This window comes from Camelus bactrianus, chromosome 28 (assembly GCF_048773025.1).
Source record: "Camelus bactrianus isolate YW-2024 breed Bactrian camel chromosome 28, ASM4877302v1, whole genome shotgun sequence".
NCBI classification, from domain to species: Eukaryota; Metazoa; Chordata; class Mammalia; order Artiodactyla; family Camelidae; genus Camelus; species Camelus bactrianus.
The window spans coordinates 14,856,248-14,882,812 of record NC_133566.1 but is presented as its reverse complement, the minus strand read 5'-3'; the positions used below and the strand labels follow the sequence as shown (position 1 = coordinate 14,882,812).

The window sequence follows — 26,565 nt, the reverse complement described above, 5'->3', positions numbered from 1 at the left end:
GGCGCGCGGCGGATGACGGGAGTCCGAGAGGCTGCGCGCGCCGAGGAAGTGGATCACGTGACACGTCCCGCCCCGCCCCCTCAGCTCCCGCGACGTTGCGGGAAGGGGAGTTGGCCCCGCGGCTGCTGCGCGGAGGTCCGGGTCCAGTTTGGAGCTGGTGGAGGCCGCCGCCGCGGGGCTCCAGGTGAGACCTGCCGACCGCCCCGTCCGCTCGCGGCTCCGGCTCGCTCCGGGGCGTTTTCCTCTGGCCGTGGACTCACCGCGCCCGAATCGGGCTGCTCGGCCTGCGGTAGGGCTGCCAGACAAGATCAGGGAGGCCGGTCACAGCTGAATTTCGGACAAGAACTGATGTTCTGGTTTGCGTATGTCCACACAGTGTTTCGGATCTTCTTATACTAAAAATTACTCCGGTCTCTGAGATTCACATGTAACTGGCCGTCCTGTGTTTTTATGGGAAACCGGGCCGCCCTGGAGCTGCTGGGCCCGGGAGGCGCGGCCGGCGTCGCGGAGGCCTGGGGAGTGGAGCCGGACTGGGCTGCTCCGGCGGGGCTTGGGGGCCGGACGGTGACCTGCGCTCCCCTGGCTTCACACTGGTTCGGCCGGACTCCCACACTGTCGTTCTCCTGCTGAACTGTTCAGGGAGTAAAACACGATGCATTGGAGTTTTGCTTTTGTTTTTATATCACATTCTAGTGAACGAGTTGCTTGCTGGTCATACGCTGATGGACCTGTGTGATAGGCCATTTATTGCATCTCTTTGGGAACAGCGTTTCTTGTTTTTGTTGTTGTTTGTTTGTTTTGGCGGGGAGGAGGCAATTACGTTTATTTATTTATTTATTTTCAGAGAAGGTACTGAGGATTGAACCCAGGACCTCAGGCGTGTTAAACATGCGCTCTAGGCTTGATGGTTAAGAGCACAGATGACAGATGGAATTTGGAGCAAGGGGTTCCTGAGTTCAAATTTTGGCTCTGTCACTATCTGCTTAGGAGGGATCACTTTAGCTCCCACGGCCTCTTTTCTTTCTGTCTCAACCATAGTCACCTGGGAGGGCAGCCTGAGGGTTGAGGGAGGTGAAGTGTGGAGAACATGTGGATCCTATAAAAAGTGTTATGAAGGTTCAGAAGGGTGTGGGGCAGTCCTTGCCTGGAGTGCAGTGGACAGTTCTTGGAGCCCCCAAACCAGCCTGAGAACCAGCTCCACTTGCTTTGGAACCCTGCCTCTTCTCAAGGATTGGGCCGAAATGTAGAGTGACTTGGAGGGGTGCTAGTAGTCAACAGTTTCTTCAGATTACTTGTAAACAAATTTTTTTTCCCTTCCATCCAGGAAGATGTTACCAAGCACCACAGTGAATTCCCTAGCGCAGGGGAACGGAGCATTGAGTTCCAGGGATGCAGCCCGACACACAGCTGGAGCAAAGCGCTACAAGTACTTGCGGAGGCTTTTCCGTTTTCGGCAGATGGACTTTGAGTTTGCCGCCTGGCAGATGCTCTACCTGTTCACTTCCCCACAGAGAGTTTATAGAAATTTTCATTATCGAAAGCAGACAAAGGACCAGTGGGCCAGAGATGACCCTGCTTTCTTGGTCCTGTTAAGTATCTGGCTCTGTGGTAAGTGTTCGTGTATCTGCAGTAGTGTTGAAGAACCGATGATGTGTTTCAGGTTGGACTTGTCATCTGGAGAATCTTACGTTGTCAGAGTATTGTGGGTCACAATTTGGGGATCTCTGAAGCTGTTACTTTCTTTCTGAAGCCTCAAAAATATCCTCACATGAAAGAAGGCTGTGTTCTTCTTGGTTCTAAAGGTCCTGAGCAGATGCTAGAGTAAACTGTTTCCCTGGAACTTTAAAAAGCAGAGGGCAGAGTTACTCCATGTCTTTTAACTACTAATGATAAATAAGTTGATATACCCCAGTGCAAACTTACTGTGAAAAATTACTATCAAGATTGGAAATTGCATTTCACAATCAGGCCAGTCCAGAGTGAGAGTTCTGAAAGCACGGATACGAGCTTGAGAAACTGCTTTAAGTTCTCCGGTAGTGTAGTGAAAGGGTCTGAACCACCTTGAGGGTGCTGGAGTGTGTCAGGATTTTTCTCACCTTCACTGGGACTTAAATAGATGAGTGCCTCTTCAGTACTAGTGGTTTTCCATATGCTGGGGCCATCCTGGTGAACCACAGACAGACAGGGCCTCCTCGGTAAACTTCAGATATCTCAGTGGCTATTCTGTGTTCCAAGGTGGTCTGCATTTCTTTATCAGTTTCACCTGATACATCTCTGGGGTTTGTTTGTTGTTTTTTTTTTTTACATCCTTGTCTCCTGCACTAGACTGGGCATCTGAAAGGCAGAGACTGCCCTGTATCCCCAGAAACTAGCAAAGTACCTGAACGCATCTTGTAAATCTTTCTTTCAGTGTCCACTATAGGATTTGGCTTTGTGCTGGACATGGGATTTTTTGAGACAATAAAGCTGCTCCTGTGGGTTGTATTCATAGATTGTGTAGGCGTCGGTCTTCTCATATCAACTTTAATGTGGTAAGTACCATGATTTTGGTTTTTCAGCTACTGCTTGCTGTAAAACCTCTGTTTGCTTGGTTCAGAGAGTACCTGATGGAAATTGAAACTAGATAGATGAACTGAAAGCATCGATTGTGGCTGCCGGGACTATCAGACCTTGTCCTCCTGGGCCAGCACCTGTGTCAGAAAATACTCTAAGGGGGTGGTCTGCTTTGTCAAAGTGCAGCAAATAAGTGAACTGAAATAATGATTCTGTCATATTAACAAAAACCCTGATTTTGCAAAAATATCACGGTTCTGTTTCAGCTGTCTGGATGATGGTAGTTTTCTATGTTTGTCAGTGGGTCACTTCTCCATGTGCAGGATGTGTAGATGGTTTTCTCATGGAATCTTACTGTGAACCTCTGACATTAAATGAAGTATGCTTGAAAAAGGACTTTTTTGGTTAAAATTTCGGTGCCTTCTGAGACACACGCAGGTTTTATTGACCGGTGTCTCGGCCTGACTTTGCTGGGTTTGCTGTGACAACAGTAGTGTACTGCGGAAATCTAGTGTTTGGCTTTTCAGTTTTTGCCCAGGTCAGTGCTCCTGTGTGGCTGGCAGGCTGGGTGTAGGGGGTGGATGTTGTCATGTATTAGAGAAAACACTGTGGAACCAGAGTCACAGAGATACCTGGGTTCCAAACCCAGGTCAGTTGTTTACTGTGGACTTCTCAGTTCCAGTCTCCTCTTTCAGAAGATGGAGTTAATTATTTTATAAAATGCAGGACACTGGAGAAGACTGTGGTATGAAAAGTGCCTTGCATGTAGTAAGTGCTCAACAAATGCTATTAATATTTTAAGCAGAATTCTGAGACTCTAACCTCTGATGATACCAACCTTTCATTTTCCTTGGTAACTTCTGACTAGTGCAGAACAGGTTTTGTATGTGGTAGGTAGTCAGTAAATGCAATGCATCGTTAGTCTAAAATTCTAAAATCTGGCCTTAAAGTAATACTGTGAACTATTGTAAGTCACATATACATGATCAAAATTTCCAGGAAAAACATGGTATATGAAGAAATTTCAGTAAGGCTTCCAAACAAACAGGTTGTAGCAGGCATTCTGCCAGGAACACATTGATCCTGGAGGGCCTCAGAAACCAGGAGTTTAGTCCCTTTAGTATAAATCTGTATCCCAGTTTGAATTAAATAGAAAAGGACTCGGTGTATTTTTGAGAACTGACGTGTGTGAACTGCATGAGGAACTAGAAATAGAAATAATGTGTGATGTTGGTCATCCCAGAGGCGCCACAGAAGCCAGCACGAGGTGTCTGGGCAGACGGGGTCGTTAATCCTGGTACCAAGTGCAAAGGCAGAGAAGCGGGGCACAGCACGCCGGGACTGGGAGACACCGGGCGGCTGGGGAAGAGATGCGACTAGAGAAGTTGGCCCTAAACACAATTCAGAAAAAGAAGTCTTTATCTCACAGGCCACATTGTGGGTTTGGCGTGGGGAGAGGCGGGGAGCTTGGAGACTTCGAAGTAAGAAATACCATCAGATTCACACTGCAGGAAAAATCTTCTCTAGGGCAGTGGAGGAGGAGGGAGTGGCGAGGCTGGGTACGGTTGTGGGGTCTGCATTCGCGTGGAGGAGGCCCAGACCAGTGCGGGGTCACGGAAGATCATAGGGCATGATGAGGGAGGGAGGAGGCTGGGGCCTCTGGGGCGGCCTGCACGTTTCTGGCTTAGGACTAAGCAGCGGGTGCAGACGCAGCATTCTGTGTTGGGCATGTTGAATGCAGGAGGCTTGCTGAGTATTTAGTGGAAATAAAGGTTCATTCGACACTGGGGCTGGGTAACTGTGAAGCTGCAGCAGTCTGGCCAGGACGGGGGCGTGACTGGCATGATTAACATGGAGGTGGGAGGTGAAGGCCGCAGCTGTCTGCGCTCTCAAGAGCGTCTGTTCTAGAAGTAGTCCTCGGATGGAGTCCAGAAGCCTGGAAAGCACCCATTGAAGGACCGAGCAGAGGGGGAGGAGCAGCATGAGGACCACACAGTGGTCCTGGGTTGTGGCAGTGGGTCCTGGTAGTGGGTAGTGGGCTCGGTGCCTATTCCATTCATTTTAATGGCACGTTTTTGGCCAAGATGGAAGATGTTTTCATAAGTTCCAGTTTGTTGGAGCAAAGCAGTATTATCTTGACGTTTTCGGATAACTGAGTACAGGACGTTTGTGTTAGTGCTGTACTACGTCCTCCCTCCTTTATCTTTTCTATGTTTGTTTCCACTGTAGGCGTAGCATTTTCTTAACTGTATCCTTAAAATGAAATCACACATATAAAAGTCCACTGAATTTCCACAGCTGTGACACAAATGATCCTTTTCATTCTTTTCCATTGAAGATCTGTTTTTCTATTACCTGGATGTCTCTCTCTTCATTCGTCTGTCACTTAACGGAACTAGTGGGCCATGCTGTGGAACAGTGACATAAGCTTGAGTGGTCATTCTTGTGAATGGAGACATTACTGGCCACTCTTTCCTTACTGGGTCCTCCTTATGCCCTGAGCTTTTAATTGGGGGAAGTGGGGGGTGACCCAGGTCTTAGGCCTTGGACTTGCTCTCTGTCTGCGTTCACTCTCTGGGTGGTCTCGTTCGGGTTTGTGGCTTTAAGTGTCATCTACACATTGATGAGTTTCTATCTCCAGTTTGGACGTCTCCTCTGAACTCTAGACTCAGTGTACTTACTCCATACTGACAGGCTGCTTCAACATACAACAGGTCCATATCAGACTCCTGCACTCTTCCCCATCCTGAACCACTCTTCCTAGAGCCACCCCCACCTCAGTCTTCCATTTGTTTTTAGGCAGAACTCGCAGTCCTCCTTGACTGATCATCCTCTCTCGTACCTCAGGTCTAATATGTAGGCACATCCTGTTGGCTCCGCCCTCTGGCTGCAGTGTGTCCCGCACGCCAGCACCTCCCCTGTCTCACCCTTCCCACCTCTTCCTGCTAGCAGCCTCCCCTCTGGCCTCTCTGCCGCCTCCTCTCTCATCCCACAGTCTGTTCTCAGATCGGCAGCCAGGTGTCCATCCTGTCAAAACAGTAAGTCGGATGCTCTTCTGGGGACTCCACAGTGACTTCTTACTTCCCCAGGAGTCAAAGCCAAAGGCCTGACAGCGGCCACAGGCTCTGTGAGATCCGGCTTCTGTTTCTTTTCTGATTTCATTTCCTGCCACTCTTGTCCCTTGTTCCAGGCACTCTGGTGCCCTCACCCATCCCTCCACATCCCGGGCCCTCTGCCACCACCTCCGCCTCTGTGCTGGGACCCCCTCCGTCTGCAGTGCCCTGCCCTGGGAGTTCCCATCACTGCCCTTGGGTCTTCACCCAGACGGTGCACTCTGCGACCATCATATTTAACTTTGCATTTCAACTTTGTGTTCTCTGTCCGTCTGTGCTGCTTTATGTTTCTCCATAGTCCCACTGACAGGTATTTATGTTGTTGTCAGTCTACTCCCACTAGACTGAAGGTGGGACTTTGTTTTGTTGACGCCTGCATCGTCAGTACCTGGAGGCGTGCTTGGCACGTGGGAGGTAGTCCTAAGTGTTCACAGGGTTACTTTTCTTGGATCATGAGAGAAGCTTCAACTTTGCTCTTCAGGTTTATCTCTAACAAGTATTTGGTGAAACGGCAGAGCAGAGACTACGACGTGGAGTGGGGCTACGCCTTCGATGTGCATCTGAACGCGTTTTATCCTCTGCTCATCATTCTGCATTTTATCCAGCTTTTCTTCATCAACCGTAAGTAGCAAGTTACTTCTCAACCTATTATCAAAAAGTCTCCACTGTGTGCACTGAAGAGAGATTCACTGTCTGCATCTCTTCCACAGATGTTATCCTAACAGACACATTTATTGGATATTTAGTTGGAAATACCTTATGGTTGGTTGCAGTTGGCTATTATATCTATGTAACTTTCCTAGGATACAGTGGTAAGTAATTGATTTTTTTGGTTGACTGACAGCATAACAGGATGGGGAAGTTGTTGTTAACAGTAATAAAGTTAGTTTACTTTTATGGAGCTCTTAACAGGCGCTGCATTCTCTCTTTAATTTTCATAATGAGATGATACAGGTTTACTTCTCTGCATTTTTCAAATGAGGAAACAGGCACTGAGAGATTAACTTGCCCATTGTCACGTAGCTAGAAAGTGGCATAGCTGGTTTATAACAAGTTTTATAATTTCAAGGAAGCGTATGAAATCATACCGATGCTCTCCAAGTTAACTGCAGGAACCCACGACAAGCTTCCTCCTCCTTTTCTCCCAGGCTTTTGGTTCTGGGTTACCAGCAGTAGGTTAGAGTGAGGATAGGGTTGGGTCTGCTGTATAGGCGTGTTTAAAACCTTTGCCTCATTTTTTATTTTTATGGGGGTTCTTTTGTTCGAAATATTCTTTATTTTGTAAACATCTGTGTTTAAAATAGATGAACCCTGCTCACAATTCATACGTATACTGGACCCGAGACACAGTACACAAAGTTTGCCCATCCCAGGGAGATGGGGGTGCCCAGGAGCAGGTGCACTGCCTGGGGTGCACTGAGTCTCCAGGCAGCAGGTGCAGAGCTGGTGAGGAGTCAACAGACAGGAGCGCCTGCTGGACAGTCTGGGCCTCAGGCCAGGTCCCAGGCCACCTCCTGGACTGGAGAAGCTTAGGGGTGAGGGGTTCTGTACATAATCACAGACCAGCCCATCTCCTGCTGAGCTCAGGAGAGCTCAAGTAACGCTACTTACTTTAGGAAATCTCAAATAGCTGAAAGTTGGTTTTCCCCGTAACATCATCCATCTCTGTCGGCACGTTAGATGCGAGGCTTCTGAGGCGGTCCCAGGTTTAAGTTCACCACTGTGTCCTTTAACGTGGGTGATGTTTGTTCCTCACGCGGAACCGTAGTCCTGGGTTTGCTTCTCACTCGGCCTCTGTGCTGAGAAACCTCTTCTTGGTGTCGTCACAGCCGTTAGTTGAGAAGGAAGTAACGCAGGAGAGAGGTACCAGTGGTGCCTTTCTGGCTGCGCACAGCATCCTCAGTGAGATGAATCCGTGAGGCTCAGCCGACGCACGCCTCTTCCGCCCCTCGGGCCGCGGTGAGCGCTGTCTTCATTCGTGCGTTTCTCTCACCAGCGGGTCTGGATTTGCCCCTTTTCCAGCACTGCCGTTTTTGAAAAACACAGTGATCCTTCTCTACCCGTTCGCACCGCTCATCCTGCTCTACGGACTGTCGCTGGCGCTGGGATGGAACTTCACCCGCGCGCTGTGCTCCTTCTACAAGTACAGGGTGCGGTGAGCAGGGGCCGCTGCCCACGCGGCCCAGCCAGCAGGGCCAGGGAGGGGTGACTGCGTGTGAACCCTGTAAATAGCCTCCCGCTGTAGATACCCTAAAGGTGCAAAGTTTGCAGATCTGAGGAAATATGTGTGTGAACACTGTTCTCGACTACATTCCTTAAAACTAACTAAGTGTACATTGCTGTAATAAATATTTTTTAAACTAAAGCATGTATTTTACTCATTTTAGTATCTGCACACAGAGTGATATACAGAGTACTAAGGGCACGAGGAAAATAGATAAAATTTTCTAATATGAATTATTTTTGAAAGATGAGCCATTTGGAGAACGTGAGAACCTGATCATCACAAGCTGTCCCTCCTCCCCTTCCCCACTGTTACTGACAAGGTACAGAGTCCACCCCTGTTTCTAATGTTAAACTTTTACATAAGCCACAGGATCCTAGTCTAACCTTCAAAAGCCTCCTTAACTTGTAACTCAAATAGGAAGAATCACTGTACTGCAGGCCCTAAATACCATTAACAGCATTGTCTGTGCAAAACAAAACCCATAAAATCGACAAACAAAATACGTTAGGTTGATGAAGCCCATGGCACACACACAAGACATGAGTGAACTATGCATCGCACTGATAATCGTGGTCTTAACACCAAGGCTTTTGTTCTTTCTGTAAAGACTTTCCCCAAAACCACATATAAAAGTCACTCATGTTTCCTAACTTAAAACAGTTCCAGTAAGCTATTATTATATGTGTTAAAATTAACAATAAAAAAACCTTGGTACTCATGCAATTCTCACCCATCTTTATTAGAAGGAGTCTTGAATTCAACATGGCTTTTTAAACGTCTTTACTTCAAATACACACGGACCGTCGTGGCACAGAGAAACGGTGATGAAAGGCACAGTCAGCGGGACCAGTTATCAGGTTTTCAATTATAGCAGCAAATTTGAAAATAAATAATCTGCCTTTAAAAATCCAACCGGTACCTAAAGTATTACTACAGGCATTACCCATTCAGCCAATGAAGACGCTGTGAGGAAAGTACAGACGGTACATTTAAGGGGAAGAAGACACCTGGCACAGACTGGCAGAGCAGCTCGTCCGGCAGCGTCTCCATGAGCCGCTTCCAGAAACGTCCCCAGTGGCGAAAGCCACCTTTCCAAAGTGTTCTCAAGGAGAAACGCTTCAGTATTTCACTCCATAAATGAAACAGTTGTTAACGTTCAATCAGCTGATTTCTGAACCTTTCTTGGAAAACATGACTGTCCACACTGAAATGGAAGGTATCAAGTTGGCTGGCAGTGCGTCTTACGGTGCTGTCGACACGGCCATTTTTAAGGCTCAGAGAATACGTCCAAAGGTATTTCCACCCAATTCCAGCAAACACTGAGAGCATTTCAAATAATGGAATGCTGATTGAACTAAAGTTCCAAACCTTTGATTCCAGGGTGGTCGGCTAATTACCAATACATGAACCCCTGGGGGCCAAGTGACCCCTTAAACAGCCTCCCTGGTGCCCAAGAGTATTGAATGTTCCCCACAACAGACAGTCCTTATTTCAGAACAATTTTAGCACCACGGTTCCTAATGTTTTTCCGCACCAAGTGTTCCCCATTCACCAGTTTACTTTTTTGAATAGCAACTAAATCCTCCACTTCCACGCACTCTAGAGCACCAGCTCTTCCTGGTTTGTCCCTTTGGAAATGCCCTAGCTAGCGCCCAAACAGGAGGAGTGCGTGTTTCAGGTAAGACGAGTTTCTGTATAGGTATTGATGGTATCGGTGTGTATGTATGTGTATATATAACAAATCCTTTTGTTTCTTTTTAGTAATACTGTGGAGGTGGTCTTTTCAGCACTGTACGTTCACATGCATTAAAAAAAATAAAGTAAGCATGTGAGTTATCATGGCATGTATCTGTTAAGATTAATTACTAAAATTTTACAACTATCAAACTAAATGCAGCACACTATAAACACTGCTGCATAGCTTAGAGAAGTTGCCTTTTCTTTAACGGAAAGAGATCAGATGTCTAAGCTCCTTTAGAACGCTCAGATATTATGACTCAAATTTCCAACCTTTTGCAAATCTTAGTCTCTCATTTTCTTCTAGCTCAGCTTTTCTTACCTCAAGCCTATGGCAATACAGTAAAAAGAAACTCAAAAATTAATGGACAAAGCAAAATAAAACTTCATTAGCAATTAACGGCTTGGAAGCAGAGTATTTTGGAATGTATTTTGGAAGCAGAGAAGTATTTGGCTAGCATGTATAGGATTTGATCTGTGCTTAGACAGTAGAATAAATAACTTTGGTTTTTTAAAAAAATGAAGTTCTTCAATACAGAGTAGATTATCTGATCTCTACATAAAGACAAATTTAATTTAATATTCAAAGTACCATTGTTCATTCTTAAATAATACACTGATAGGCTCAGATCAGCCTAAATCAGCATAAAGTGACACCAATTCCAGGAAGAAAGACTCCTGACATGCTGGATGCTACTCCTGCAATCTCATGCTAGCAGCTTCTTTATGAAAAGCTACCAAGATGCTGCAAGTTTTTGCCAACAACCTTCCACTGAGGATTAATTCAGGTCTCTGGCAGAGAATCCCAGATGAGGTGTATGATCTGCTAGTGTAAGACTTCATTCATGTGTTTATCAAGAAATACCCTGCATACCAGAGGGAACCAAGCAGGAAGACTTTCCCTCCTCAGCTCTTTGAAATATTGTCATTTTCTATTGCTGCATAAAATCACTGCAAATTTAAAAGCTTAAAACAACACCCATTTATTATCTCTCAGCTCTGTAGGCCAGAAGTCCAGGCAGGCGGGACTGAGCTCCCTGAAGTCTAGCAAGGCTGGAACCAACGTGCCGGCGGGGCGGGGCTTTTCGCGGCTGGAGGAGAGTCTGCAAAGTCTTTCAGGTTGTTGGCTGAACTCAGTTCCTGTGGCTGCAGGACTGCAGTTTCCATTCGCTTGGCTGTCAGCTGGGACCTCACAGCTCCTTAAGACCATCTGCATTTCTTCTGGAAATGCCCCCCATCTTAAACTAGCAATGGTGCCTTAAGTCCTTCTGCTTTGAATCTCTGACTTCTGTTAACAGCCTGAGAAAACTCGCTGCTTTTAAAGGGTTCCCATGATTAGATTAGCTGTCCCCAGATAATCTCCCATTTGCTATGTAACATAACATTATTATGGGTCACACTGTCACAGGTTCAACTCACCAAGGGGGAAGGGGGGTCACTGGTAGAATTCTGGCTGCTACAAATATACAGTGCTATCAATTAGAGCGGTCTCTCCAAACGTGCCGTCTCCATACACCTACACTTGTTTTTGAGGACAGCATTGTTGGGAGACAACTTTTTTCATTATTATGACAGATTTTAAAAAAGCCTTCAGAGTGTTGCTCATGTTTTTAAAATAACACCTTCTAATTATTTGCCGATGCAATGACTGATTTGAAAAGCTATGCCTTTGCTCAAAGACATCTCCGATGGTTGAATCAGCATACACATCCATGTCCAGAGCCTGCATGCTATGTAATCTATTTGCATTCCCCTTTTCCAAAGTTTGTCAATCACACCAGCTTTGGAACCCCAACCTCAAGCGGTTGCTCTTTTCTGACTACCTCGCAGGGGACGGGGGATGCCGTGAAGAATGCGTGAGACTTATACCAAAGAACTTAGAAACTGGATCTTAACAATCCTAGAAACAGGTCCACAACCTTCTCTTCTCACCCAAAATACTCATCATCATCTGCATTATGATATATTCTGCATGTCTGCTTTTAACTTCATAATCAGAATTCATTATTCTGGTTTCTCAAATGTTCACATTAACACTCTTGACACAGTGTGGTCCAACAGAATCTGTGATGATGGAGACGTCCTGTATCTGTGCTGTCCAGTCCAGTGGGCACTAGCCACGTGGAGCTGGTGTGACTGAGGAGCTGAGTGTTTTATTTTATTAACTGACATTGAAGTGGCCACCATGTGTCTAGTGGCTACTGTGTAGGACAGGGCAGCTCCAGAGACATCATGCCATGTATATATAAAGATAAAATTAGTCCCACCACGTGACACTTCTTCCCACTCACTCTTCGGGTAAAAGTGGTTCAGTGTCCACTCAAGGTCAAGTATTTACTTTCATTTCCAGGCTCCCTCATCTCCTGTCCCAGCATGACTCTCCAGGGCAGCCACTATAACTGCTTGCTTGAGGAAAGCGTGGCCACTTCCACTTGCCTCGTGAAAACTGGGGGGAAGGCGAGCACAACTAACACAAGGCCCCGGGAGCACCTGTGCAGCAGAGGGCAGACAGGGAGGAGGAGGCACAGGCCTGCCCGCAGGAGCTCGACGTTTGGCCAGAGTGAGCACACGTCTGTGCACACACACTCCCCAGGATCAAAAACTAGACAGCTGAGTGTGTGGCAAGGACAGGAGGTAAAGAGGGTTAAGAAAAAGAAAGAGGAGTATGGTTGGAACAGGTAGCCCCTCAGCCCGACGCTGCCTGGGCACCTGCCACAGGTCAGGCACTAGTCTAGGCTCGTCTAGGCACTGGGAACAGATTCCCAGGGAGGAAGGAGGCCGCAGGAGAGTCCTTGAAAGATGGATAAGATCTGGCTGAACGTATTCTCAGGAACAGGAGGGATGAGCTCAGCCTGGAAGGGGAGACTGAGCATGCAAACAGGAAAAAGCTGGCAAGATCTAGCTCAGTCCAAAGACCGTGATGCCCAGACCAGTGGCAGGGAGTCGTACTGATGTAACCTAATGAGTAAAGTCACCGCAAGTGTCCCCTCCCGAGAGTCTCTGCACATGGCCTTTCCTCCTCAGATCAGACCTGGCCACCTGGGGGAGCAGGGAAACAAGGGGATTTCTAAACCCACCTCCAGATTTTTACCTCCTGATATGTAACTGTTAGAGCAGTAATCTATCACGGTAAGCTGGTGCCGAAAACTTCATAATGAAAGGTTATGCTTTTCAAGTGAAATCTGCTTGTTAGTCACTGGGCCAAGGAGATTTGAGAAGAAAATAAGATGTAAATTAAAAAATGTTTAAAAAGTAAATTTCAAAATCCCAATAAAGATTTTAGCCGGACTTTGCCATAAAAATCATTATTGGCAATATGTAACTTTTTAATCAAGAAAAGTAACTAAGAACTATTCAAATAAGGAGTGATGGAAATACTTGTACTTCATCAGTGTTTCCCAACCTTTTCCGCTGCATAGCACTGCAAAGAAAACAAGGCTGTTTGGAAGCTATCTGTTCAGCCTACTGGGTAACCAGGTGACAACCCCCAGGCTACAGGCAACCAGCAGGAACCTCCAGCTGCCCAAGGCCTCGACCACTGGCTCCTCTGAAAGCTCTGGGGATTCAATCTTTGCACACCTGTAACCCACCTGCAACCCACCTGCGGACACCAGACTGGCTGGGAACTGATGTTGGTAATTCGTAATTTTGTAAAAGTAAAATACTTTTGAAAAGAAAAAAAATTTGCTAAGGCTGATTATAGTAGTGATATCATTTGGAATTGCACGTTTAAGAGTAATAAGCACTCTTCAGATGTGAATTTACTTATAAGTTCATAATGCAATAGAATAAATTACTTTGCAAAAACATGTAACTATTATAACACCTTTCACCAAAAACCAATATTACAATTTTGTGTCTCTTTAAAATTAAACCAATGACGACTCATACAATAGCATTTCTTAGAAAACATTTCGTCAGAACTCGTAGAATGAGCGCAGATATAAAAGTGGCAACAAAAGAGAAAAATATATCTAATTCATGGATTAAAGACAATGATTAAAACAGAAAGAAGAGTCTGTCATTCTGTATATCAATGGAAATGTAATGACTTCAGTCTATGATAATTTGGGTTGAATGCATCACCCTGCACGTTAAAATTTATCAGACTGATTTTTTGGTGGCTGTACACTGTACACAGTATAGTAAAATAAACCTCAAGAAGGACATTGGTCTTTAAAATCTTGGCTTTAAGGAATGACAAATGCCTTTGAAAACAGTTTGTTCAGAATCATTGATTATAAAAGTACTTCAGTTAGGAAATCAATCTAGAATCACTCTTAAATGGCAGTGCATTTGAGAAATGGCATTGATTTGTAATGTTTGCATTTTCAAAGAAAAATATAGAAAGAACTTAAAAAAGCAAGGTAATTGGTTTTCAAAAAAAGTATTGGTTCAAAAATTTACTGCACAAAAATATGTACTTCTTAAATGTTTCTAATAAGTTAACTCCATAACATTTTATGTATATTTATAATATTTATATATACATGTATAATCCCTGATCATCTATAAAAGAGGGTCTATAATAGTAAAATAAATGAACTTCAAAAGTACCCCCTTCATAAAATGTATTTAACATTAATTTTTCTCAAATTTAAGGAATGTAACAATATGTACAACTCTTATGTATTAGTATAATACCAAAATAGTACAAGTCATATTAACAGGCTGTCATAACTGTACAATGTTTGAGTCAAGTTAAAATTGGAGGACAGCTTAGGTTCGAATGAATACAATTATCCAAGGGAGATTCACTTTCCGAGTGGAAATGACAATCATCTTATCTACAGTAGATTTCACAAGAGGTAGAATTCAAGTTTAAAAAAAAAAAAAAAAAGGACATGCTCAGCTGTCTTTAACAAATTCACAGGAAAAAAATGTGTTGGTTTCTTAGGAGATGGTCAGTTTGTGACTTTTTTAATATGAATCTGAAATACAAGAGAGTGAAAAGTGTGATATGACAATTTTCAATTCCAAAGAGGTCTTAATTACGAAATCCAAATGTTGTAAAAAAAAAATGTAGAATTTAAGCTGTTTCACTGATTTAATATCTTATCTTACCTCATTAAGAATGGCCCAAACAGCAGAATTCTGAATAACTGAAAGTCGGAAGGCTGAAATGGGATTTAGGTTGGGATCTACCATTCCTTCTGCAACACCATTCTCAAATTTCCCTTCAAAATAAAAACCAACACTCACTGAGTAGACTGAAACAAGCACACAGGAAATGTCACTGACTTACATTGAAATTACACTGACTTAAAGACACTGAAATATTTCTGGTGGGTGTTTTTAGACAAAGCATGGGTGAATTTTTTTCCTTCTTTCTACTTTTATTCAACTTTTAAATTTTTCATGAAGTAGTGCACGCTTCAAAACATTAGAAGCAACATCTTTAAAAAGGCAGAGCTATGCATTTTCTTACTGCAAATTAAAACAAATACATTTGTTCGTACATCAACCAACAGACAAGTTTTTAGCAAAAGGTGACTTATTAACCTTACACAACATACCCTGTACCATCACTCAGTCTGACCACTTTGAGGGTTAAGTCAACAGTAACAAATTTCAGTGCTTTAACTAGATACACATACAATGGCTGGCCTTGTACTGGGGCTCAGTCTATGTGTATTCTTTCCAAGGTCAGATCTAGATCTAGAATTAAGAAGTGATAACCTTCTCGAGGCAGTCCCAATATAAAACACCACAAATGATAAGCTGAAAAAGCTCTCCTGTAAGGACAAGGAGCAAGAACTTCTATAAAAGATAACATGTTCTGTACTCAGTTTCTCTTGCTGTGATGAAACAGCAAGAGAACAAAACAAAAACGCTGTTGAAAAAGTGACAGGAAAATGCTTTGCTCTCAGCCACATTTCTCTAAGCCAGGGATTGGCAAACTTTTCCTAAAAAGGGCAGATAGTAAATAGTTCGGGTTTTGTGGGTCAAGAGGGCACTTGAGGATATCACGCAGGTACCTGTACACAGAAAAAGAAAAAAGTGAGATGAATGGAGGTTAGGTGGAGGAAGGGAGCCTCAGATCTCGAAGCTGCTGGGACAGAGCTTCTGCAACAGGGAGCTGGCGGGGGCGGGGGGGGGGTGGCAGATGCTGGTGGCCTACCCTTCGGGGTGAGATACCGCAGCCCTGGGGTGGCAGTGGGGGCTGCGGGAGAGGCAGGCAGTGTTCTTGGCTGGACCTGCAGAGCAGGGCTTCCCTCTCTCTGAGCTTGGCCGGTGTGGGTGATGGAGCGGGCCAGGGCTCCAATGACACAGACTCTTAATGCTGTTACTGAGATTCAGACTTTAAGAGTAAATGTTTCTCCCTTTGTTGTATTAAAAAAGAAATAATAATTTCACCAGCGATGTTTGTTTTCACCAGGGAGAAGGTCCATGAAGCCCCTCACACACCACTGCACTAAAGCATACTTCTTAAGGAGGCAGAATTTTTTCTATGCAGTTGAAAAAAATCAGTTGCTTTTGATTCTGATGCACAGTTCCGTTACATCAGGTCGCAGTGCCAATCATCCATCAGTTCTCTACTGGTTCTAAGTGTGTATGAGTTGACGTTTTAGATGGTCATTATCTTCAAATTACTTCTGAGATATTTAATCATATAAATGTCTCTATTTCCCATGCTACTTTCATAACCTAGAACGCAACATTCTCAGAAATTAAGTAACTAACAGGTAATAGAGTTAACAAATGTCTTGTATACTTGGCTAATTTTATCTACATTTTTAGAGTGGGCTGAGATATAACCTGAATATGAAAATAATTAAACTCATCTATACACTAAAACTGCACAGAAATTAGTCAGGGTTACTGCACAAGCCTTGCAGCAAAACCTGAATGACACTCACCAAATATGAGTTACAGCGACAGTTGTAAGAATGTCTCTGTCCTGTACACCTACAATATTAATGCACCGAGAGTCTCTTTTGCCTACCACTAAGAAAAGTGTCAGTTTGTTTTATGTGAAAGGAAATATATAATCATTCACTGCACTGATGTCTATCAAGTGACAATCCCTATGTTTACTGCAGGAGACGCCTGAGCTCAGCCCGCCCCCTTTCCAAGGTAAGCACACGGACCCGAGCTATGAAACAACGCAATTACACAGCAAAGGTGCACACAGAGTGCTAAGGAGAACAGAGGAGGCAACTAAGCTGGTTAATAAAAGATGAGAAAGTGTTCTTCAGGAGAAGTATCAATTCATCATTTCAGGCAGGGAAAACGGCCAGAGACGCAGCTGCACAGAAAGACACGGGGACTTAAAGGAAGACGCCTTGGGACTGGAGAAATACAGGATAAGAGGAAGTAATGAGACGGTAAGGAGTCTGATCATGGAAGGTCACTGAGGGTTCCACCCAGGTCGTGGAGGCGCCAGCTCTGCGGGTGGGCTAGGGAACAGGCAGAGGGTCTGTAGCACCATTGCACTAGGGTGACTGCACATTCAGACACAAATGGACATATTTTATGCTAATGGACAGTCAAGCGGGCACGGGGGGTTCACGGTGTCTCCCAAGGTTAGATTTAGGCAGCTAGACAGAGAGTGACAGCGAAAACCATGCTGATCAATAAATGTCTGTGTTACAGACGCTTAGGGTGGATGGTGACAGCCTCCAGGGGGCCATGGCCGTGGGCATCTCCGAACAGGTCTTGGGAGGGAGGCTCGTGACGCTGCTGACACCATGAGAGTGGCTCACTAAGGACATCCACCGAGGGGCTGCAGGAGGCAGAGCAAGGCAGGTCATCTACCAGGGACAACAGTGGAACGGCAGGTGGAGAGAGAAAGAGGAACCAGTGAATGAACCTTTGATCTGAAATCCTAGTTGGGTCAGGATAATAAAAGTATGTAAAACACAGGAACAAATAAAAGATTACACTGGTATTTATAATCCTAAGGCTTTTCCACGTCTGAAAAGAACTGAACATTACTTTAGGACTAAGTCCAGAAAAGTAAAGGACATTTTACTAGTTTAAAGGAGGTATTACCTATTCTGAAATAACCATCTTCTAATCGTTTGTCTTTGGTTTCTTTGCTTATTTCCAAACCTTCACTCTAAAACAGAAGAAAAACATTTTATAAATAATGACTTCTATTTAAAACAAACCTAAGTTATGAATATATCTTAATAAATATAAAAGTGACATCTGTGGCACAGCTATCTCTGAAACGAGAACACACCATCCCAGTCCTGAATCTTCAAACGCTCATCAATATATAAAGTGCTCCTTTTCTAAACCATCATCTGAATCTGTATAGAATGTATTGGTGATTCGAAATTATACATTTTAATTAATTTCCAACTTAAAGCAATTTAATACAATACTGTTTTCTATGAAGACCATACAGAAGTAAAGAACTGTATGTTAACTTGAAAGAAATCTAAGCATTCCTTAGAGGCTGATAAATTAACTTTGTGTATCATTTAACAGGCATGAAAACTACATGGTATTTTGGGACTCAAAATACAAACAACAGGTCATATGACCCAGGAATCCCACTCCTGGGCATATATCCAGAAGGAACCCTACTTCAAAATGACACCTGCACCCCAATGTTCATTGCAGCACTATTTACAATAGCCAAGACAGGAAACAGCCTAAATGTCCATCAGCAGATGAGTGAATAAAGAAGATGTGGTATATTTATACAATGGAATACTATTCAGCCATAAAAACTGACAACACAACGCCATTTGCAGCAACATGGATGTTCCTGGAGAATGTCATTCTAAGTGAAGTAAGCCAGAAAGAGAAAGAAAAATATCATATGAGATTGCTCATATGTGGAATCTAAAAACAAAAACAAAAACAAAATAAAACATAAATACAAAACAGAAACAGACTCATAGACATAGAATACAAACTTGTGGTTGCCAAGGGGGCGGGAGGTGGGAAGGGGCAGACTGGGATTTCAAAATGTAGAATAGAGAAACAAGATTATAGTGTATAGCACAGGGAAATATATACAAGATCTTGTGGTAAAAAATGTGACAGTGAAAAAAAATGTGACAATGAATATGTGTATGTTCATGTATAACTGAAAAATTGTGCTCTACACTGGAATTTGACACAACATTGTAAAATGACTATAAGTCAATAAAAAAAGTTAAAAAAAATACAAACAACAGGTAAATACTGAAATAATGATTCATTTATTTTCCCAGAACAAACTTCCAAGTTATTTTCCAACAGGAAACAAAATGAAGGCTCTTTCTATGAATAAGGCAAAGGAGACAATATATTAGGTGTCCCACATTTCCTAAAAAAGTTAGTATTACTCACCACCCAGGCCCTGCAGTCATGAGAATTTTCCTTCATAAACAAGAATAGCCTCACATCAGGTCTATTAATACTAGTTCTTAAGGAAAATTAAGAGGAAAAAATAGTCGTACCTTAAAAGGCAAAACTTCTACAGTTGTGTTGAGCAGAATATCTCCTGGATGTTCCTGGTTGCCACTATGGAACAAATAACTGAAAATACAAACACAGAAATAAAATATGAGTCAGACTATAGCTGACAAAGATTCAAGAAGGCGGCCCTACCTCAGAGTAGCGTGGACAACGCTAGAGCCGGCGGTGACTGATGGCGTTTTTAAGTGTGGCAGACAATACCTCACGGTGCGGAGTATCACTATGTAGGATGCAAATGAACATTATAAATAACAAAACCAATATTAGATACTCATATAAGTGCAAAATACTACTCTGAAGTATTTTAGTATGTTTTCCCAGTGATCCTTCCATTGCTTAAAAGAATCACACTTAAATTCCTCTTCAGAATCACGTCAGCGTAACAGAAGAAAATTAACAGCATCACATTTAGCTATGCATTGTTTTCGACCACCTAAAATAGAATTATTCCAAGTGATTTTTTGGCAGATTCTAAAGACCAAATGGCTTTCATCAGAACACATAACATCATATGCTGCAGGCTAGGGAACTCTATTCTGTTCTGGGGATTACATTTAAGCATGCCACAGTCGGGGGAACACACCCATGACTGAGCAAAGATTGAAGGAATCATGACGATTAAGCAAAAAACAGGGAGAAAAAGTCCCAATGTTTGTTAAGTGAACATACATGCTGAAAAACCTATAGGGGTTGTGAATTCCTCCATATTGTACTAAAAGTAATCCAGCACCTACAAACCCACTGACTAGGAATAGTGATAGTCTGTCAAATTTATCATTTCAACCAAATTGCAGGGTCACCAACTAGCTCTCAGTCAAATTTTAAGGATAGCCTAGCATAAGGATATGAAAACTGATTTCAGATTTCGAGGGAGAGTTCTACATAAAAGTATTAAAAATACTAATAGCATTTATCAAACATGCTGAATGCTGATATTATATCTGAAAGCAACACACCTCTTTTATTACTGAGTTGTAGGAAATGTATACTATAATCTCACATCTGAGGCTGTCTCCTCACATCCGTTAACCATACCAGAAAAATTCCACCATAAATCACATTATGAGTAAGAGGTCTGAATTGTAAGAGCAAATATATTTCAGTCATGACCAACCTTTCCACATTGACTGGCTTGTCAAATTTAAACAGGATGTAGTCTCCAGCTACCGGGGTTATAGCCCAGAAGAAATCCTCCCCCATGTAAGTTTTCTCCAGTGTATGTCCTTGGTAGACCTTCAAGGAAGTCGATACTTCTGCAGGTGGGTTTACATGGATTTTAAGAAGCAAAGGCTTCATGTAATCTTTATCCTAGGAGGAAAGACATATTAACAACATGTGGCTTATTTATACTTAAGAAGAACAATGAGTGTACACTAAATAAAAAGTTGTATGTATGTGCATGAGAAAAATAAAACTAAACCACCAACCGTGAGTTTCTGAATTTTTCCTGTTAGTGAAGAATGCAGACCAACATGCTGGAAAAGGGAAGGTCTGAAGCGAATTCTCAGATTTGCTTTCTGTCTGTCACAATGTTTCTAAACATTAAAAAAAAAAAAAAAAAAGTTAGTGTTACATTTTAAAGTGAAATCTTGTCCTCATCTGAAAAATGAAAAGTCCTTTATAAGAATAAATATTGAAAAGAAAATCCAACTTCATCTCATAATTCCAAGTCGCATGCTTTTTTAGGGTCTTCTCCGAGGCCTTAATAGATTTGCTACCTACTTGATACACAGACAGGATGCGGGAACTAAAAATAAGCACATCTAAGGGAGGGGCTGAGTATTTAACTTCAACCACCTTTCAAAATACGTCAATACAGATTTGCCTTTTGATATTAAAGTGCACAAACTATAAACTAGAGGTTGGTTCCAATACACAGAATAGCTTCACCTGGATAATATAATGAAGAATCTGCAGATAAGAAAAGGTGCATTTTGTTGCAGAAAAGCAGTGTGAAAATGTGAGGCAGTAAGCTGACCACTACAAGCCGGTGAACAACATCAAGGCAGACAAATCCATCCCAGCACAGGCGAGGGACACCTAAGTTTCAGCTCTGAGTGCCCCGTGGCCCAGACTTCAGGTCACAGCATGGGGAACCCACAGTGCTGGCGGGGGGCCCAGTGTGCATTAATTAGCTCAGTGCTTCAGGACACCCAAGGCCACCTGGTCACACTCTTACAAACTCTTTCCATTTTCAATGACTTTTTATAAGATTTGGGCCAAGAACATACTGAAAAAGACAAATTTATAAGATATTTCCACTTTGAGAGACCTCCAATAATTTCCTGGCTGTTAAAATGCCTAATTTTTCTCAAGAGATTTTACTTCATTAGCATTATTGCTAATGCTAGGGTAGAGGTGAAGCAGTAAATGTTATTTACACAAACAGAACTGCTCATGTGGAAGCAGAGGGAAGGGGAGGGAGGGAGGGAGAGTGCGGAGACGGCGGGGTGGGCAGAAGCAGCAGGGCCTGAGACCAAGTCCACCACGCAGGCAATGTGCGATGCATTTGGACCTGAAGAGTCAAAGCAGGTCCACAAACCTTTGAAAGAATAAATGAATGTCTTTTTTTAAATGTGACATTGGTTTGTAACATTATGTAAGTTTCATATACACAACATTCTATTTCTACTTCTGTATACACTAGAGTGTTCTCATCACCAACCATTCAGTTTCATCTCCATACAGTTGACCCCCCCTTCACCCATTTCACCACCCCCACCTCGGCCCCTTCCCCTCTGGTCACTACCATTCTGTTCTATATCTACATGTTCGTTTTTCTTTGTTACTGTTGGTGGGAATGTAAACTGGTGCAGTCACTATGGAAAACGGTATGGAGATTCCACAAAAAACTAACAACAGAAGTACCATGTGACCCAGCTATCCCACTGTTGGGTATGTATCCAAAGAACACAAAAACACTAATTAGAAAAGATACATGCACCCTTCTGTTCATCACATTACTTACAACAGCCAAGATATGGAGCCAATCTAAGTGTCCATCAGCAGGTGACTGGATAAAGAGGTGGTGTGTATACAGACATACAACGGAACACTACTCAGACATATAAAAGATGAAATCTTTCCATTTGCAACAACACGGATGGATCTAGAGGGTATTATGCTAAGTGAACTAAGTGTGAATGCTTGGAAAGGCTTCATGGACCACTGTCTAAGGGATGTTATTCTGGAGGCCAGCAAGTATGCGGTGGCATCCCAGTGGAAGCAACTGAAGGACTACAGGCCGTAGAAAGAAGAGTGGAAGAATGGGTTTTCGTGATTTTATTTTTTACTCTCAGAGAGTTCCACCTCACAAACTCATTATAGAATCTAACTGTAAAACTGCACAGGACCAATTAAATGAGAGTATGCTGTGCGAGTGTAAAGATGACTTCATTGTTCTGTGTCCTACAATAAAAATTCCTGTAAATCAGGAATAAGACACAGGTAAGGGCTTCCATCATAAAAATGAGTTGATTGAATCAATTTACATGTTCAGCCAATGTTGGAAAGTAGATATTCTGCCTTTTAACTATATTCCATGATTTGCTCTAAGAAAGTGGTTATTTTAAAAAAGAGAGAGAGAGAAAATACAGTAATAATTTATGACACCAGAAGATAGTGTCCTAAAAACTATTTGGCAGGTAGGGTGATCAAACTATCCTATAGGGAACTATAAGGTCATGAAGTCAAATTAAATGTTTATTTGTGAGAATGAATGTGAAGTTAACCCTATAATGACATGCTTGCAATAAAGATTTCCTTGTTATTACATGTCAAAATGGACTTATTCACTTCAAAGGATGTGTACATTCATATTCTATTTATGCTTACCCCCAATAAATAAAAAATATTTTTTCCCAGAGGTACAATCCAAATTGGACAAGGAAAACATACTAGTTACTTTTTACAATAAGATTTCTATGGAGATAACCTAATATTTGAATAGTCAGAGCAAAAATAATCATTTACTTACTTACCTGACACCAACACCCCAAAGCCAGCATCTTAGTAGGAACACTGGTTTCATGCAAGTAATACAATACAAAAAAAGGTCCTTTTTTGACTTGCCAGTTTTTTAGTCTAAATATTACTTCCATTTTATTTCTTATATCCAGGTGAGCTGGGCTCTGATATTGTCCCCAAAGTATTTGGGGGAAAAAAGAAAGCTGACAAGAGCATCTGAAAAAAACTGAACCCCCCTGCCCTCCTCATACAGGACAGATATGGCCAACAGCAAGGGCGCACCAGAGCCTAAAGACACAATGAACATTCATCAGCAACATTTAGAAAGGTAAAACTCTAGAGGGGAGGGAATAGCTCAGTGGCAGAGCACCTGCTTAGCATGCACAAGGTCCCAGGTTCAATCCCCAGTACTTCCATTAAAACAAATAAACCTAATTAGCTCCTCCTTACACACACACAAAACAAATGAAACTGATTTTTAAAAATAGAAGAAGAAAAAAATCGACCTTAAAAAAATAAAAAATAAAAGACCCTCTAATACAGGAACTTTTTGTAGCTGAAGGAAGAAGTCAAGCCCTTGAAATGTTAAATGGAAACACTGTTTTCTTTCGGCTCCCTCCCTAACTGTTCCTTCACAAAATCTGGTTCCTGAAGAGTCACCACTTTCACTAAATACATAAAAGAAGCCTCTTCCACCCTCATAAGAAATTAACTTACTGCATCTTTCTCAGGGTTGCAGACTTTCACCCAGAGAATATGGTCCAAGAGCCAGTCAATGGGTTTCTCCTTATAGAACATAAATATGAATTCCACAATCAGCGTGAGGTCTGGTGACTGGAACATTTTACCTGGAAAGATATTCCCAGTCAATAAACGTAATACAGAAACCAAGCATCAAAATGGCTTAAAAATGAGTAAACTCCATACAACAAACACACTAAAGCTTGTACTTTCATCTACAAATCATTATGAATAATCTCCCCAACTGTCTTATCAGAAGCAAATTTGCTTTAGCTAAACATTCTTAGTTGTCAGCTGAGTAGGAACGGAAGTTTTATTGAACTCCTGACTTTATTACAAAATTTATCATATAACTACCAGCTCAGAGGATTCAAGCAGCAAGCTGGAGACGTTTCCTTCAAATCTTATTAAAATTCTTCCCATAAAAGGAATTTAAGAGGTTGAAGTGAAAAAAAAAATTTGCTAAATCAATAAATGCAAAAAACAAGGACTCCTAATTCTGTCATCACTAAAACTTCCCAAGTAAAGATATTTTTTATCTCTTAAATTAAGTTTTGAGATAAATGATCAGCAAGGTCAAAGCCCCAGCCTCTCCAACTTATGGGATTAAAGCACTATAGGAACTGAAATATGATTCTCTGAGTGTTTTTTAAAACCTGTAAATTTCCTTCAACTTTAAACATACTCTCTTTAGTTGGATAATTTAGGAGTTTTAATGAAAAAAGAAAACTTTAAAAATAAGCATCCTGACTAGTCCATGAAAGCAACGCATGAAAACCAATTAACCACCAAACGAGAACGTCATGTACTACATCAAATACCAGGAACTTCTATTAGGAAACCATTAGTGTGGCGTTCTTTATAAAAGAACCCTATCTTATCAAAGAAAAGAGGAAGTGGAGGTATCTGAGGAGGAGGAGGAGTCAGACGTGCTCCCCAGGGCCGTGGTGGGCTCCGGGTGACATGAGAAGCCAGCAGGGTGGCCCTGCACGGCTCCAGAGTAAATACTACAACCTTACGAGTCTCCAAATACTATTCTGGGTTGACTTTCAACATTTTAAACGTAGATGTTTACCGAAGTGGAATTTCCCTGAAAGCAACCCATTTCCAGAGGAAGAAAAGACAATTTTCAGGTTAAAAAAAAATAGTTTAAGATCCTAAGAGTCACAATTATTTCTGAAAAGCAGATGAATCTGACACCGTTCTTACCAATGAAGCCCAGCTGGGAGAACTCTAGTATCATCCATTCCTCAGAAGAAAGTTGAAGTGCAAAATTTTTTATGGTGTTAAAGTAATTCTGTTTGACAATAATGTCATCTTCAAGCTGGAGAAAGTGGAATAATCATATTAGTACATCAGAAAGAGAAGGAAAGATTTAGCTAGAAGGACATTCTTTATTATGGAAAAACTGAAGTATACGTTTATAATGTAGATCAAGAAAACAATGGTCCAAAATGATGAAAATATAAAAATAAATTTTGTTAAAAGAAAAGGAGGAAAACAAAATGGCAGGTGCACATAGCAAGTCAACTAAAGCACTCTCTTCCCGTGGGGATAACCACGCCATTTCCTGCATCACTCCTTTTGGATCTTTTATGATGCCCAACGTGATTTCACACTGTCCTGTTTTCTTTACAAAGGAGAAGAATTTTTCTAGGACTTTTATTTTTATTTTTATTTGCTTTTTACATAACACATGTAACAAGGCAAAGGAAAAGCTAGCAGCTTTCCTTCTCTGCCCTCCACCCTGCAAGCAGATGTGGCCAATGTTAAAAGCTGGGTGTGCACCCAGGTGACACCTTCTATATGGACATATAGCACAGATAGACTTATAACTATTTCAAGGTTCCCATCCACCTTTACATTTTTATTTAAAAAAAGGATCATATTATGAAACTGGCTTTCTTCTCTTAACATATTGTGAATGTTTTTCCAGGTTAATAAGTATTTATTGAAAGCATTCTCTTTAATAGACACATTCCCTGGGATCAATGGATAAATCATCCAGCCACTCACAGGCTGACACCCAGGCTGTTTCTCATTCTTTGTCAACGCAAACAAGCATGCAATAAATATGTTTATACTTCATGTCAGTGCTACTCATTTCCGTAGGATAGGCTCCTAAAAGTTTTCTTCTTACATTTTAAAAGATACCTGCAAAATACTTTAAAAAGCCGTAGCAACCCAGAGTCCTGGTTAACCCCACTGCTCTGCCATCACCACGTGTTACTGGAATTTTTATCAGATCAACAGGGAGTTGACAAAAGACTGGAGATCATGAGCGTGTGCAAAGACTTCCTCCCCAAACCTCCTTTCATCAAATTTTAAAGTCACTAGATGATTTTAATATCCTAAGAAAACTTTTCCTTTTCTTAACTTCACATCATTTCTAGTTATCTGCTAAGTAACTTTCAGTTATTTTAGTATTTAGTGTTTTCGTGTATTTAAGTCCTTAAATAAGCTTTCTTCCTAACCATGAAGAAACAGTAGTAGTATTTTGAAAGATATGATTCTGACTCACCAAGTATTTATGAAGCTTTGATTATGTTCCAGATACAGTACTAAACTCTACGAATCCATCAGTGAACAGAAAAGAACGTTTTATGCCCTCAGAGCTTATGGGGAAGCTGGAGGGAAAACCAGACCTAGCACAGAGCCATGCCAGTCCCTAATCGTGCTTTCCCAAAGAAGAGATGTCGGCACCCGAACCCAGACATATACTGTAGACACTCAGTGAAAGATGACCCCCCAAGAGCAGGCAATTCCAAGTTTTACCAATAAGTGATTAAAAAAAAAAAGTTGGGGACT

At 42.2% G+C, this 26,565-nt stretch overlaps 2 protein-coding genes and 1 long non-coding RNA gene across 13 annotated transcripts in view; 2 read left to right on the top strand and 1 right to left on the bottom strand.

Moving 5' to 3' along the window:
- The first annotated feature begins 36 nt into the window (after window positions 1-36).
- On the top strand, window positions 37-8,031 carry UNC50 (unc-50 inner nuclear membrane RNA binding protein). 3 transcript variants are annotated; one of them, XM_045519643.2, is made up of 6 exons: window positions 37-184; window positions 1,325-1,608; window positions 2,411-2,531; window positions 6,148-6,287; window positions 6,377-6,478; window positions 7,663-7,844. In XM_045519643.2, the coding sequence occupies exons 2-6, from the start codon at window positions 1,329-1,331 to the stop codon at window positions 7,701-7,703; spliced, it is 684 nt and encodes a 227-aa protein (XP_045375599.1). In that variant the 5' UTR covers window positions 37-184; window positions 1,325-1,328; the 3' UTR covers window positions 7,704-7,844. The 3 variants fall into 3 exon arrangements, with proteins under 3 accessions (XP_045375599.1, XP_045375600.1, XP_010957354.1); XM_045519644.2 differs by having other exon boundaries at window positions 7,496-7,792; XM_010959052.3 differs by having other exon boundaries at window positions 38-184; window positions 7,689-8,031.
- Window positions 8,032-8,611: 580 nt separating this feature from the next.
- Window positions 8,612-26,565, bottom strand: part of MGAT4A (alpha-1,3-mannosyl-glycoprotein 4-beta-N-acetylglucosaminyltransferase A) — an 87,134-nt gene continuing 69,180 nt past the window's right edge. For 4 of the 9 annotated variants that reach the window (XM_074354456.1, XM_074354455.1, XM_074354457.1 and 1 more), the window contains exons 9-15: window positions 24,967-25,081; window positions 23,734-23,864; window positions 20,478-20,585; window positions 20,165-20,358; window positions 19,032-19,110; window positions 17,626-17,692; window positions 15,633-17,384 (exon numbers count right to left, since the gene is read on the bottom strand). In XM_074354456.1, coding sequence (XP_074210557.1) covers window positions 17,221-17,384; window positions 17,626-17,692; window positions 19,032-19,110; window positions 20,165-20,358; window positions 20,478-20,585; window positions 23,734-23,864; window positions 24,967-25,081 — 858 coding nt within the window. In that variant the 3' untranslated portion in view covers window positions 15,633-17,220. The other 5 variants (XM_074354459.1, XM_074354461.1, XM_074354460.1 and 2 more) reach the window with 3 other exon arrangements.
- On the top strand, window positions 16,673-18,836 carry LOC123618053 (uncharacterized). Its single transcript, XR_006726403.2, has 3 exons — window positions 16,673-16,707; window positions 16,855-16,958; window positions 18,070-18,836. It is a non-coding gene; the product is annotated as an uncharacterized LOC123618053 (long non-coding RNA).

Coding starts and splice junctions, on each gene's coding strand:
- UNC50 (XM_010959052.3), top strand. CDS start 1,329: ATGTTACCAAGCACCACAGTGAATTCCCTAGCGCAGGGGAACGGAGCA. Junction 2,532..6,147: donor CTCATATCAACTTTAATGTG/GTAAGTACCATG, acceptor TTTGCTCTTCAG/GTTTATCTCTAACAAGTATT. Junction 6,479..7,688: donor AACTTTCCTAGGATACAGTG/GTAAGTAATTGA, acceptor CCCCTTTTCCAG/CACTGCCGTTTTTGAAAAAC.